A 16,417-nucleotide genomic window follows, 5' to 3' on the forward strand; every position below is an offset into this window, starting at 1 on the left:
TTGCCTGTCTTCACCCTCACATAACTCCTCCCAGCTCGTCCCTCCTTGAACCTGCTCTGCTGTTGCTACAATGCTGAACATGGCTGAGAAGACATCTTAAGTCTTTGCACATTAGAAAAATTTAGTTTGAGATGAAGATTTTCCCTGCTCGGCATACACTCTATAAGGTGATGGTCAAAGCAAGATAGTGGATGCTAAGGGAACCATCCTATAAAATTTCTGGTAAGTCTGTGATGAAAATACAGCCATTAATGGATATTCTGACTACATAAAACTCCATGTCTGCAGAAGCGGTTTAACAGGAATTCAGTAAAAGGCACATTCATTAACTTCCAATGGAAAGGTGATAAAGGTCTAGGATCTGATGTCACAGTAGTACTTTAAATGCAGTCAGAAGGTCTAAAGGACACCTATTACATTGGCAAATCTCAAAATGTTTCTGTACTTTGAAGAATATCTATTTCATACAGCCTTTAATCCATAAACGGAATAGTGGCTACTGTGGCTACTAGTAGCTATGACACAAGTATTTCAAATTGTTTTCTGTTAATGAAAGAACACACAGAGTTGGATCACCGATCCTTCACTGAGAAGCTGCTACTAACGAATTCAAAACCAGATTAAAGCTACATACAGGAAAGTGAACTACTGAAAACTGAGGGATCTGGGAAAAGACAGCTCAACAAAAAACGTGTTTAAAACCTCAAGAAAGCAAAGAAAACATGCCATTCATCCATCGAACATTACCGAGTTCACATCGGACTTCAGGAAAGTAGAAACTCAGTGCGTCAACCAGTAAGCTATCACAAAAAAAGGTTCAGTCTCTAACAGCAAAACAAAAAAATAATTAATATGTCCTGGTAGACTAAAAGTTGTTTGACTCCCATATATTCAATGGCTCTGTTTACTTCTCACACCAAGTATAAAATCCTTCCTGCATCCAACCTTCATCAGATTATTTAGTGGCAAAATGGAAGGAAATAACCTGACATTGTCTTTTGATCATCCCACAGTGCTAGTGGCAGATTACGATAAGGCACTTTCTCCAGCACACTCTGATTGGAAAGACTGGTTGCCATTAGCCAGACAACGATATTGTTTGAAGCGTAACTCCTCTATTTCACATAATGCTCAGCATTAACAAAACACAAACTATAGAGTCTCAAACATTGTTGTGCAATTACAATATGAGAATACCAGCGCTTTAACAAGAAAGTGCACACTAAAAATTCCCTAGTGTTTCCTTTTAACCTAATGTTAAAGAATAATATATGACAAATTTCACCTACTTAAAGAAAAAAAAAGGATTTCTAGGCTAAGACAGAATGGTGGACTAGCGGCTTTCTAAAATAACAGTGTGGTTAAAAATACTGACTACACCCCCAAGAGAAAAAGGCGAATGGTCTCAGTCATGTCCTGCCCGTTGCTGTTAACAATGTGGTAAGAATATTCTCAGGAACAGCGCACCAGAAATGCTGCCACGCTGGATCGCCCCATCAGACCCCAGTTTTTGCATTATATATCAGTATGTTACGGTTTCCCACTCAGATTTTCCAATTGGCATGCCATCACTGGGGAGAAGCTCATTTATTTTAACTGATACGCGAACGTGTTTAGACAGTGGTTTCATAGCTAACTCAACACTGCTGACTGAATTGTCCATTTCGAGCTGTAACATTCATTCTGGAAAATGAAACTCATCTTTAATCAATGAACAATTCATGTTTTTAGGAAAATACAGTAAGCCATGAGGAAAGAGAAAAAAATCTGAAAAGCGGCACTGACTTTTGCTTTTTACGTACCTAGGTTTGTTTTTTTAATATATCTTCCATGTAACACTAAAACCTTAACTATGTGTTTTTCTTAATTTACAGTTCTTGTGCAAATACAATCCTATTCAACCTAAACATATGTAGTACTTATCATAAAACTTGTTAAATGACATACTGTTATTTCCTCAACTGCCAAGGGCAACAGAGATTTTGTCTCAATGGCAGCAACAAGTAGAAAAGTTAACTTACGCATCTGGTCTCCAAACAACAGTCCTCTTTCCTTCCTTTTTCTTCAGTTGTTCAAGTTCCACAGCAGTTTAAAACAACAAAATGAAGCCTAGCCGCTTAGTACCATGGCACGGACTGCTTCCAGAGACCGGATGGTAAGTATCCATCAGTATTTTTCCACTCATCACCCTCCATTTACCCGTCTTCAAAGTGTACTCCAGATAAATATCAAGGTTTGATGGGCACTATTGTTATCCTAAGGCAAGATATAACACTCAGCTTCTGGTTTTGAGGAAGCAAAGTATTTTATACCTTGTTTGCCACCGAAAAGTTAAGTCATATTAGCAGATGACCTTGGCTTAACTGCTACTATTTCTCAAGGCTGGTAGCCATGGTCGCAAAAGACAAGCCATGTTTAATACTGTCTCATACTGTCCGAACAGGTCATGGCTAACCTGGCAACATCAGCAGAGATGTTTCTCTAGTAGATCAAAGTCTACTGAAATAATTTAGAGGTCTTATAACTCAGATTTAGAAGATATGCAGTAAATGACAAGATGCAGCATCTTCCTCACTGTAGAATAAAGAGGTAAGGTGCTTGTTTCTCTTTCTCCAGGCTCACACAAAACTCATCGTCTCCTGGGGACTCCCAGATTTTTTTAGTGGATATTCACAATTTTTCCAAGGGGCCATTTTGTTTTGTTTCAAGAGCTAAACTGATTTTAGATGAAACTCTTTTTGAGGCAGGAGAAACTATCAAATCTCATGAAAGACATAAGTAATAAAAGGCAAAATCCTGGTAGTCTTACTGGCACCCAAGGAAAGTGGCTGCAGCAGAGGCAGGAGATAAAGGGAGCTTCTCCGGAGTGATTTTCTAGGATTATTCTTATAGAAAGTATTGCAATGCTCATCTGCCAGAATAACACAGCATCTTATTCTGCCAAACACCAGAGATGAGAAGACAGTTGATAATAATGCCCCTTGTCTCCTTCAGTATGAGGCCTTAAAATCCTCCTCTGGGAATGTGTATTTTTAAAGAGAGCAAATTTTGCCGAATTTTCCCAGATCTTGCCTAAATGCAATCCAAAAGAGCTTCCCGAAAACAAGGAAAGATTAGTTTATCTTGGTTAGTTCCCCACTATAAAGTGCCATCAAGTTTTACAGGCGATTCCACTGACATCTGAGGGTGCCCAGAATAAGAAGTAGAGAAGGGAGGGGCTGCTTACGCTGGGCTGTCACTGAACAAGTCTATGAAATCTCGGCTCTGTTCTCCCATAAGCCATTCCCAGAGGTGATGCAAGCACTGTGGAGGACATATCTAGCTGCAAGTGTTTATTTAGGGGCCTACAGTACCTTCAGAAAAAGGTTATCCTTTACTTCAAATATTTAAAATTTATGGAAGACATTTTTTCTAGCAAACCCCAAACTTAACATCAAAATAAAATTTGGATTTGATGTAAATATGAAAGACAAAACCAAAATACATACAGATTGGAACCCAAGCACAAACTCACATTTTTGTCATAAATGTTTCCAGAACATGGTTGTCGTCTGTTATTCCTAAGACTTCTGACATTCGGGCATATACCTGGAAACAAACATTTCAACAGTAACATTATAGGCATTTACCAGTATCAACATTTTCATTTACTTTAAAACTTTTCCTATTTTGACTTTGCATGAGAAAAGTCCAGGCACAAGTGCCTGTCCATCCTACCTAGCAGAAGCATTTATAAGAGGTGGCTTGTACACTCTCCAATGGTGTTTTTTGAATTTGGGACCGATAGGCTTTTACTTGCCCTTGAATACATTTCTTCCCACAAAGGAGATGTAAATTTTCAACATTAAAGTCACTTTGTTGTTCACAAAACAGTACAGTCTCTACTCAAACAAACCCATTTTATTCTACATAATTGTAAAGAGATGGAGAAAACATTCTTCAGCTGGTCCCTGGCCTCAGTGGGACATGATTCAACACTCTCCTTTAGCTTGCATTTGCAAGTTCTTGCACTGCCAGTCATAAAATCTGGTAAATTAGGTACTCTTCAGACACTCAGTTCTGCGTTCTCAAAGGGAGGACAAAGGCTTTGGTGGCCATGTAACTGTAGTTGTATACTTTCCCCCTTTATTTCAGATCCAAGACATATACTACCAGCCAAGTTTTCCCCTCTCAGATCAAACTACTGCTATGATGCAGTAACAAAAGCACAGGACACAGCAAATATAGTTTTTCCTCACTGTGTAATCTTCAGACAGTTTTCTGGTAGTTTTAGCAGACTAATATTTAGTTTGGATAATAACATTTAGTTGGGTTAAATCATAGAATCATTTCGGTTGGAAAAGACCCTCAGGATCATCGAGTCCAACCATAACCTCACTCTGGCACTAACCCATGTCCCTGAGAACCTCGTCTAAACGCCTTTTAAACCCCTCCAGGGATGGTGACTCCACCGCTGCCCTGGGCAGCCTGTTACCAATGCCTGGCAATGCCTTCAGGGAAGAATTTTCTCCTAATATCCAATCTGAACCTCCCTGGGCTCAACCAGCTTGAGAACAGAAGGGAGACAAGTACTGCGAAATTCCTCTGCCAGCACTTAACCCTCAGCTCGAGTCACTCTGCTATTTGCTTATGACTGGGCTAAACACAGATCTACCGGGCCGTAGATTTCATTTCATTCATTTTCGCCTTTAGTGTCACTAAAGGAAATATTACGGGTGATATGTAATTCTTCCCTATGACGTGATGAAAGCGATCCCACTGAGATGTGCACAGCGCAGGCAGCAATGAGAGCCGGGTGCCATCTAGCTGTCACATTATTGCCCTGACATTACATATTCCACAGAAATATCCATGAACTTCAGCTCACTCAGTACTTCTGTCACTGAACCTAAACTCACTCGTACCTACTTCCTTTCTGCTAGTGGTGTAATCCCATGATTTTGCTTAAAAACCAAACCAGCAGCATCCCGCTTCTGAGGGTGTCAATCAAAATAACAATACAGTTTTAACTGCTTTACTTATTATTTGTATTTTCACGTTCCAAAGATTTTAGTTTTAAATCCAAGCACAATAAAGGCAGGAGTAAATAAACTTGCAGCTCTAAACAGAAACTGCACCAAGATCAAGGATAACTTAACTTGTAAGCTAACTTATGCTGTTACAATTGTATGACTGTAATTTGTTGTGACAAAATCAGTAGTGAAAGAACAGTTAAAATATACAATCTTTCAAACTTTGCAAAATAATATGTTCACACTGTAAATGTGAAGTTAGCATTTATAGTCATTAAACACAGCTAGAAAAATACATTCCAATATAAAAGTAATAGCTTCCGATTTAAAAAAAAACCCAATCTCTCTAAATACTGCACTGCTGAAATGCTATAGCAGCTGCAATTTTAGCAAAATTTAAGAATCTCCATGCTTGAGATGAGGAAAGGACAGAAGGAGACGGCGAGGGCCGTGGACACAGCACACACACGTGTGTTCAGAGCTCTCCCCCTGCCCTGGGATCAGTGGGATCAGGGGGCGGCAGCCGCTTTGTGCTCTGCTGTCACACCAGGCTCTCCCCACTTCAGAGTTTAACAAATAAAACACTAAACCAGCAGTCAGTGTTGACAAAGGGCAGTGCTTTAATCCACAATTATCCTTGTAACTCTTACTACTCCTTTTATCATCCATTAGCTTTGATTCCCATTATCCCATCAAGGACTGTGTCAACGCTTTTGTCCCTGGGGATTTCCCACAACTACAAGGATCTGACAGCCAAGCCTGAGTGCTAAGCAGGATCATTACCTCTTAAATCCACTTATCTGATCCACTGAATAGTAAATTGAAAAGCTCATTAACAGCAACAATCTGATTTGTTTTCACATGTGACAGGGTCATTGCAAGTCAGCGTGAATACAGTGCTTGTAATAAAAACTACTACCCGTTCCCTAATGTGACAAATTGTAAGCTAAAATAAATGTGATATTTTAGACACCTTCTTCAGAATCATTTTCAAAACCAACACACACTCTTCGCATGTAAAAATAGAAAAGCAAACAACCACAACAATGAAACGCCCTTAAGACTTTTAGGCACTATAAAAGATTAATGATAAAGCATCTTGGACGTATAATAATAAAACACACTTCAACAACAAAGACCATGCTACCTATTCAAAAGGCAGAGAAAAATCCCGTTGAAAGGGGTGATGGAAGGACGTGTCAGCTCGGTTCCCGTCACAGAACCACCCAAGGCTGGGGCTGCGGGACCCCAGGGCCACCCCGGGTCCCCTCCGCCCAGGCCTCCCCGTCCTTCTGCCAGCAGGAAAAAAAACAGGGCTTACGTTTCCAGTTCCCTCCAGACACTTCAAGTAAGGAGCAGGAGAATTAACTCTCAATAGGAAACAACCCATTTAAGACTTCTGGAGAAGCTTTACACAATCATTCCCAAAACCTTACAACTGCAGGATCTATAAATTCCAATCCTGCATCAAAACACAGCACTACGCGATCATGCTGCGAGATCCTCAAAAATGTAAATTTCTTAACAGTAACATATCCCATCATCACCACCTCATTCTTACAACTGTTATGAATGTAGGCAAAAACACATGATAACATAAGGCTACAACGTTCAATGAGCTTCGCAGGTCCAAGTCCGTGCCGGAGGTCCTCAAAGCAAGTGGGGCTGATACCACCGCGGCATCCCTGCATTCAAAGGTCATGGCAGCGGAGAGAAGAGACCAGCAAAACACCTTCAAGAATAATCAATAACTTCAAACACATTAAAGCAAGTGTGAAAGTGAGGGATCCAGAGATCCCCTTCTTTTGCCCTGTTTGTACCATTACAGCCACCTCGGTGGGATGAGGATGTTTAACGCAGGCCACAGGTTCACAAGCTCTGGTGCCAGGAAATTTTTTGTGATCTAGCATATATATCAGTACTTCCAATTACATAACCGTAATACTTCCCACCTATTTGAACTGTACCTGCCACATTTCAAAAGGATGAGAAAATAAAATTGTGGAAGCAATGATTTACAAAGCAAAGCACTTGTATGTAAACACATTTCAAGAAAATGGAGAAATAATTCAGTAATCGCACCAAAACTTTGTTTCCCCTGTCTTCTCTCCTCTTTGGCCCTAGATACGCTTAACTTTGCTTTGTCTTCGGAGGTCTTCTCTTTTTGGTACTACCATTATAACTCTGAAGAAGCTAATTATGTCAATTCTTAAAATGTGAAGCAGATTACAGAACTGGGAAGCTCAGAATATGAGTTCCTAAAGGTTGGATGGCTATATAATGACAGTCACAGAAATTCAATAACAGCACTGTATGGAATGTACTCAAACGCACCCCATGAAACAAATTAAAACAGAGCAATGAATCTCTCACACTGTGCAAATAAGAAAACACAAGAAAATGTTGGTTTCTATATGTTTCATAAGGGCTATTATAATGAATTAAGATTTTTGGATAATGAATCTTCAGAAAATTACAGCAAAGTTATTACCCGTAGGCACTGCGTAAATGCTTAGGATATTATAACTTCCTTGAAGCTCTCCAGGCCTTGCCGCAGAGCACTATCACTGCAACATTAAAGTATTTTGTCACGAACATTGAGGGCAAACCCAGACCTTAACCCTGTTTACCCCGAGCTGGCAGAAGTCGAGCGGGGACACCAGGCTGGGGGGACATGGAGGACACGGAGCTCTGGAGCTGCCACCCAACTAATCACGAGTTCCTTTCCCAGTGTCAAGTGTCACAACACATTTAATAATTTCCACTGCTTTTTAAATCAAAATCAGGCATTTTGAATTTCCAGCACTTAAAAGCTCCATTATAACACAGCAGAAATCTAGCTTCAAAATCCCACAGACAATTTCTGAAAATTTGAACTGAATCCCCCAATTAGCATACCAGGATGCCAGATGATGCATCTTTACCTCCTGACCAAACTAGTAAGAGAGGAAAACCTTGGTCACTCAATAAAACCTCCATTCCTGACCAGCTGTCTTAAAAAGATCTCAAAACACCCTTAACTCAGAGGCTAAAACAAGAGGATGGGTTGATCTGTTGTTCCATAGTTAGCTTCTAAATGAAACAAAATTCAAGAACGGGCCATAAGAATTTGCCTCAGTTACTTTGAGACAGGATCTCTGAGGATTAAGTCAGGCTTTGCACTACATAAACAGTAGGATACTATCCAAATCACAGCTACATGTGTTTGTAAGCAACCAGAGGAACTACACTGATTATATAAACGATATACTATCTACCGTCTTACCTATAAACATAGCGTAATTAAAATACTGCATGAAGTTATCCTCAATTGAAAGAGACCTACTATACAACAACATTTAAAAATTCAGGTGTTGTTATTACAAAGTGTAAGGCTGTACAGGAAAGGATAAATCTGCCGTGTGAGTCGGAACCATAGTTAGGGATGTTATTTCCTGCCTAGTCTGTTGAAATGCTCTGTCACCCCAAGTCCATGGAGCGAGAGGCACTGATGGCTCCGCAAGGGCTGGTTTCCAACCCTGTCCAGTCCCTTCCCGCGAGCTCAACGGAGAACGAGAATTCACAGATTCTGGGGTGCCCGAGTGATTTACTGCCCGCCTCTTGCTTCACAAAGTGCCCAAGCTATGCCAGTAACAGACCTGTTCTTAAAGGGGAATTAGTCTCTATTTCAATGACTTTCTCTCAGCCTTTATTTACTTATTTCTTAATTCCTGTTTTCTGAAAATCATGAAAGAAAGATTTACAATTCTGGTGAACTTACTATGGGACACCTACTATGAACTAATTGCTGCTATTACTGATGCAGCATAAGAACCATTCTCTGAAAAAAAAAAAAAAAAGGAGAAAAAAATAATCGGTGTATCTGCTAGGTCTTCAGCTGGTCAATTGTTAAAAAGGGGCTTAGCTTTAAGAGTCTTGTTTAGACTTCCAATTTTGTAAAGCGCCTTTACAGATTTTTAATTCTACTGTCTCTTTTGTCCCCTCCCAGGGCTTAAAGTACAAATATTATGGTGAAAGCTGAGAATACTATTAACAATTATGACTTTTTGAACGTCATCCGGAAGATTTTTAGTTTTCGAAGCACAGTTCTGGGCTGCACTTTCCATCAAAGCCACACACTGCACTGCAGAGATTCAAGCTGTATATGCAGCCAGGTATTTACTTAACGAGAAGCCAAAATGCTGCTTTAAAATCCCCTGTTGACTGAAACAAACTGATATTGTACAGATTACAAGAGCAGAGTTGTGCCAGTCCAAAAAGTCTGAACGATAAAGTATTATAAGTACTTCAGTACCAGTAATTGACACTCCTACTTGCCCCTGTAACTATTAAAAGTGTCCAGCTTAATTTTATTCAGTTGCTTAATTGTATCTAAATGAGTGGCCGGCTCAGCATGCTTATGTACAATAAGCATCAACATTAGCTTGGCACATAAAAATAAGTAAACACCACGGCTACTTATAGTTCTAAAATGTCTATATCAAAAACTATTTCATTGTACTGACTAACACAGCTGCAGGCATTCTGCATCTCAGGATCAAGCCTTAAGCATAGGAAATTTAGCGATATCGCGTATTTTAAAAAGGTTTTGCAGCGGGGTTGTACATGAGAGCGCTTTTGCACATTTATCCCACGGCGTAAGGAGAGGTGTTACAGCCACCACAGCTAATACCAGCAATTTGAACAACCCTCTTTGGCAAGCGAGAAATAAGATAATTGTTCAACATAGGCTGGCTCTTCTGAAATACTGGAAGCATTGCCTGTAATTATAGACATCTGTCATTGCTAGCCACTCAGTAGTAACCCTGACATCAATATACAACTATAACACTAAACTGCCTGCAGGCATGGCAATGGGAGGCAGAGACGAGAGGCGGGCAATCATCTGCCTCATCCAAACTATCTGTCAAAGGTTCCTAACCACAAATAGCTCTTACGTTTTGTATCCTTAGGATAATATGTTGATTTATTTTAGATCCTCTAATATTTACAGTCTAGGCCATCTACTAAAATAAAGAAACAAACCTTATGGCTAATGGAGGCAGTTACCGTTCAAAATCATCACGGAAGGTCATAGCTCACCGCTCCAGTGTTAAAGCCTGATGGCTCTTTCCAACACGCACCCGCCTCCAAACTTTCCCTCCTCCAAAATAATACGTGCACATTTCCAGCTACGACGTACGGTGACTGCTGGGGCCTCATCAGCCAACGTTTCATCAGCCAACCCCAAGAAATATTTACATTTTGAACCTTGACAATAACTGCGCAAAAATGTGCACAGCAAGCTCCAGGATCCCGGAGTTCACCGTGTCGGTACAGAAACCAGAGGCGCCCTGCAGAATTATCTTTAGTGTCCCATTTTGAAAAGGGAATTGCATTAATGACATAAATTACCTTCACAGATTAGATACTTCGCCGGTTCTTAGTGGGAAGCCGATGTACACTATTAACCAAGGAATACAGTTTCTGGAAATTTACAGATAAACGTGGCTAATTTCTTTTTAATTCTAAGGTGAAAATCATGTTGAAACCCTCCGTCTCTACTGTTCTGTCTTCATTTGAAAATCAATCTCAGAAAGGGGCAAAAAAGATTGTAGGTTTAAACTAATTAGGAATTAACATCCTTACAATTATCGTAATTTGTTATTAACAAAACTGAGATTTCTTAGTATGATTCACAACAGCCTCTGTTGAAGAGAAACTATTAATTACTAGACAGACAGTTAGCTTACAAGTGAGCTGCATTTTAAAAACCTCCTTTAAAATACAATTGCTAAATGCCTTACAGTGCTGTAATGTGAGACAGGTTCAAATCTTATTACTTCACTGAAATTAAAACCTAAGTTTTAATACTGTTCAAGTCGAACAATGATTCCACACTTTATTGCTTTTGAAATCCCTTGATGATCATAGGGAAAAATGCCCTCGAGAAAAAGAGACTCTGTTTTCGATAAACAGAAAATACAGTTTGCACTCTTAGCCTCTTTGTCATCACAAAAAAAGGATTTAATGCCAATTCTTTAAAAAAAGACTTTTTTTTCACAAAATGTGCACCTTGTGTGCCATTTGTAAAATCAGCTCACTTTCTTTTATTTATTACTGCAGCGCGGCAAGGCAATAAAGCAGCTACTGATAGCTAATAAATTACATGCCTTTTAAAACAATTCTCCAGCTACAAAAACTTGTAACTACAAAGGCTTACATTTACATGGTACATCGTGTGAAATGTCTGTATATATGTTCTATTTAACCACATAAATAAAATCTGACCCTTTATTAAACAGCTGAGTATGAAACAAGGGCTACATGTGAGATTAAACAAAAGGTAACTTTTTAAGGCTTTTCTACAGATTCACATAATTAAACATAAAATGTAAGCAAAAATTGGTCTAAGCAGTTCAAGTGCAAAGTATTTTTAAAATAAAACACATTTTTAAGTATGCCTTTCAAGCTACCTTAAGGAAAAAAGTGATCCCCAATCTTTCAACTATTGCACAATAACAATGCAAACTCCTAAATCTAAACATTATGTAAGGTTTTCAATAATAATTGCAACATATTACTGTAATAGAAAACAATAATTATCCATCATGTACCATGAAAAACAAATTTGTATTTTTAATGAAAAAAAAAAATCAGAGCTTTGGGAAAGCACTTTTTGGTTAAAACAGATTTAAAACAAAAAAACCCTCCGCAGTTTTATCACATCTTGCATCTCTCTTCAAGAAATGCTTTAAATCTCTACATATTTAAACTCATTGAAGTGCTCTTAAATGTTTTTTCTTCGTGGCTGGCCTGGCAATTACAGCTGATCTGCACAGAATGCTGAGGTGCATCGTCTCTTCTTTTTGTCCTGCATTATTTTTAGGCTGATGTGCTAAACTATTTTCACACGTCTGTTCCTTAGAATTCGATTGTCTCACAAATCTTTAAACTAAGCATCACATTATTTTTAATTGTCTCGATATCATCGTGCGTCTACATTTCAGATGTGTAGTTCTAACATCAGTTTCCTCCACTCGCAGTTATTTTTATAGCATCTGGGGCTTTCGTTTTGCTTTGCTCACACAACTTTTCCTCACTGCTGCAGTTCCAAAATGGCAGTTCTCTAATTGAGCAGGAAAACAAAGCTTAACTTCCTGCTAATAAGTAAAACCATTTAAAACACTGCGATACCATTTGGAGAGAGGAACCCATGACATGTTAGTAAAGCCGCCGCACGGCTCTGGGTTCCTCGCCCCGCACACCAGCACCGTCCCCATCAATCACTCCGAACGGAGATGCTGTGGGGCAGATCTTTCTGTCTGAGCATTACTTGATGCAAAATGAGATGGGAAATAGTTTGCAGACACTTTTCCACTCCCTTAATCCTAGGGCTACCTTTCCCTATGGTAACCAAAGGTTTCCTTGGGTAATATGTGTTTTCTTGTATTTTGCACATCGTCGTTGCTTAAAATATGAAGACAAAGACATTAGTTATCTAAAGCAGACAAAAAGGAGGTTTAACAAACCAAGCGCCCAGGACAACAAACAAAGCCATGGTTTCCTAATTCAGGTTATTCTGTCTGCTTGTGGGGATGAAATATAGGTGCAATTTTAAGATGGTAGAGAATAAAGAGTGAACGGACCCTGGTGTGTCTGTACCGGGAGAGTGTCCTTTGCGTACCAGGATCCCTAGAATGCATGGCAAAGAGTGGAGGGAGAATTTAACAGGACTCTTACAAACACCACTTTGGTTTAAGCAGAGCTGTAGATATATTTAAATACAAAACCAGTGATTCTTAAGACAGTGAAAATTCAACAACTCCTAATTTCACAGCTAAAACACAGGACACTGCAATCACGCTTAGGAGAAACGAGCGACATGGTGTGACCTAGAAACACAAAAAGTATTTGAGAGGTGTATTTTCAAGAGAAAGTTGTCAATACCAAGCTTTTGTTGAAATTGAGCAACTACAAACACAGCCAAAATTGACAGGGTGTGCTATAAGTTAAGGAATTCCAAACAAATATACTGCACAGATAACACCGAAATAGATCCAACCTGGGATAACCAGCAGGGAATAGAATTATAGTTACATGAGTATTCACTGAAAAGCTTACAAAACTAATGTATACTAATGAAACTGATCAATCAAAATTGGTCAAGAATCTTGATCAATAATTATTCTCGGTGACGTGGGAAGTTTCAGACTTCAGCCTCTGATGTTCACATCTTCTGAAAGAAAAGGGTGAGACCCTGAAATTGCGCACAGAAAAACAAAGAGCCTGAACTATCATGGCTCTGCCTGGAGAAACACAGACTAGGAGGGAAAAATACAGAACAAAATAAAAAAGCAGCTGTCTCATCCAACGTTGGAATTAGTCAGGCTAGAACGAATCCGGCAAGCAGCAGGTGGTTCCCGGCAGGGAGTCAGGCGGCACCACCCGATGACCTCACAGCAGCACCCAGTGACCTCACAGCAGCACCCGCGCCAGCCTGACGTCACACACGCACATCCTCAGGTCCTGCGTGACTTGGCCGCGTGGCCGTATCACCCACCCTGCACGCAGTCCCCATGTCACGTCGTCATTTCACACTATGACCGACAGTAATGGTCCTTAATGATACACAGAGCAATACTTGGGTTCGTTTCGCTGACCTCTGAAGCCAACAAGATAATCAAATCTATGCAAACATGACAGATAACAGAACGCTGTCAGACGCGACTACTCTCTACAGTCAAATAAGCTGAAACGCTCCAGAAGCAAAGCGAGCTGGTGAGACGTACTGTCAGGTGCTCACGCTTATCTTCAGGGACACCTCGAAAGTAATTTTTCAGCTCCAACAGCACGTACATTTAGATGATTCCATAAAAATCTAAATAATATTCCAAACATTATTGTTATTCAGAAGATGAGAATGAAATTGGTTGTAACAGAAAATGCATAAACTACAATGTACTTGTGCTGTTCGGAGCTCATTTGAAGATGGTCTATTATATTAACGCTACTTAAATCAGTTCCGGTGCGTATTTTTGCAAAATCTAAAATAATAATAAAACAACTTTATATCAACTTACATACAAAAGTTTCTGTGTATCTTGCGACAAGCCATATTATTGCGTAGATGATATCTATACAAATAATTTAATACTTAAATTGATATAAAACTCCTGCTTCAGAGAAAAATTTTTGTTCCCAACAGACTTCTTTCTCAATAGAGCTGCATGCCTCAAGAAACAACTCGTCAGTAGTGAGAATGCTCTGGAGAAATAATATGGAACCTTCCTCATGGCCTTGCTAACTGCAGGCCTTTTGATCCAAATTGATGCCAACTACCGACTCTTCCAACAAAGGAGACACAGATGAAACCTGTGTGGAACACATCACTGAAAAACTGGGGTTTTTCCTCCTTGCTTCAGAAGAACAGCAAGGGGCAGAAGACAGACAACTGTTTGCCTTCCTACAACATTTAACGAAAGTGCATTTACGTCTGAGAAGAGTACTTAAAAATATATATTCCTGTATGTGAAACAGATCTATACAAGGGCAACATCACTAAAAATCGTGGATTAATTTCTAAGTACACAAAAGGAAATGTCAGAAAGAGCTCTGAATAGTCCCATAAAAATATTTTGGGGAGGACCTGTGTATCTAGTGAAACACAAAGTAAAGCCCAAATGCTCTACATTCTGCAAATTTGATTTCAGGATATGGAAAATGCCTATACACAGCTAACAGTCACCGCTGCCCCAGCCCTGGCTGGTGAGACAGCTGCATCACTGCTCTGCCACCGCTCAGATGCACAAACATCAACTGCTTGCTCTGCCTCATTCTAATCCAATTAGGTATGAAAATCACATGCTGGTACACAAGATACTGAACAAGTCTAACGCAAACCTGAACCAGACACTCTGGAGAAAATGTTTATTCGCAGTTTTCTTTTAACTGAAATACACGGCTTCATAAGGGAAAAAAACCCAACCCAAACCAAACCCAAACCTTCCTAGTTCAAGCACCCCACATATAAAACCAAGTCATGCTGCTTTAATTAGTAAGGTTGCCAGTGTCTCCCATTTTTTGAATGCGTTATACACAAGGTAAGCAAGTCAAGTGGCTCCTGTAGCCACTCTAGTTACTATAAATAAGAACATTCAACAATTAACAGTGAATTAGCTCTTGACTTTGTTGTGTGAAAGGAATGGAGCTCTGACAGCTTTAGAGCACCTGTGAATAAAGGAGACAGTTGGCTGTAAGCTGTTCCACTAAGTCATCATAAAGTATGTCAGTAATACTCGGAAAATGTTTCTCCTTTCTCTCATATTCAGTGCTTTTGGCAAAATATGTTCAAACAAGAAGAGTTTCCATACTATTATTTATTACCTATCTTCACTCATCTGTTATCAACTTGAAGACAGGTAGAGATTTTTTCTGGGGTGAAAGAGCTGCTATGATGGCTTATATTCCTAAGGACTGTTGCAAGAAATTCATGAAATGTCTTAATTCTGCCATTTTAGTTACAGAACTGTAGATTAAAATTGAGAGGAGGATGTTTTTTCTTTTTTTGGCCCAAAAGAAACAATTGCAGACTCTTCTCACTTCCCTCCCCAAACCCATTCCCAGAGCCACCACTACATTAAAAAGGAGCCAAGATTTGACTTACGTACGAGCAACATCACAGTAAACCAGGCATAACTATAATTATCTCAATTCCAGCCTTATGCACTACAATTCAAGTTTGCATTGCACTCTAAACCCCAGAGTATGAAAAGGCACCAAGTTACAGAATCCGAAGGGGTCGAAATGACGAGCAGTATCACACCGTCCTCCATACTCTGACAGCCTAACGGCACGTGCGATTTCAGCTACGAGAGGATTGTGCTTTTAAAGAAACATTTCAAAGTACTCTTTTTCCTTCCCATCGGCATCACAATGTAATTTAAGATGGCTTGATAGGCATTTCTTACCTTAATATCCGAACGTCTTTTAACTGAACCATGGCGTACATGAGATAAAGACAGAGCGTGCGGGGCTGCGGCAGGTGGAGGGAACTGAGTCTTCCCTCTGCTCAGCACCAGGAGACACAGCCAATCTAGTCATACACTTCTATTTTCTTATACTACTTACTTTTATGAATGTTAAATGTAAATCACTGCTGCTGACTCAAATGTAATTCTATTTTAAGTTTTCACTCTGAGAATTAATCACTAATTTACATGCTAAACCTTTATATTAAAAATTAAGCAAGCCACAAAAAACAGTCGATATGGATTTTTTAGTAATTGAAAATACACACAAATAAGTGTTGGGTTGTTTTCCTCCACTTTTAAATATAGATTCACGAGTAGCAAAGTTTTACCGGGGGATTAACCTTCATTTTCAGCTTTCTAGCATCACCAGAACGGCACACAGGAATTGAAGCA

The 16,417-nt window shown here is 39.5% G+C and overlaps 1 protein-coding gene across 1 annotated transcript in view; it reads right to left on the reverse strand.

Moving 5' to 3' along the window:
• Window positions 1-16,417, reverse strand: part of RANBP17 (RAN binding protein 17) — a 152,041-nt gene that overhangs the window by 68,808 nt on the left and 66,816 nt on the right. The window contains exon 15 of the mRNA XM_065643975.1: window positions 3,515-3,588. Within this exon, the coding sequence (XP_065500047.1) occupies window positions 3,515-3,588 (74 nt within the window). The remainder of the gene's footprint in view (window positions 1-3,514; window positions 3,589-16,417) is intronic.

The sequence above is a fragment of the Caloenas nicobarica genome, chromosome 13 (genome assembly GCF_036013445.1).
Source record: "Caloenas nicobarica isolate bCalNic1 chromosome 13, bCalNic1.hap1, whole genome shotgun sequence".
Classification (NCBI taxonomy): domain Eukaryota; kingdom Metazoa; phylum Chordata; class Aves; order Columbiformes; family Columbidae; genus Caloenas; species Caloenas nicobarica.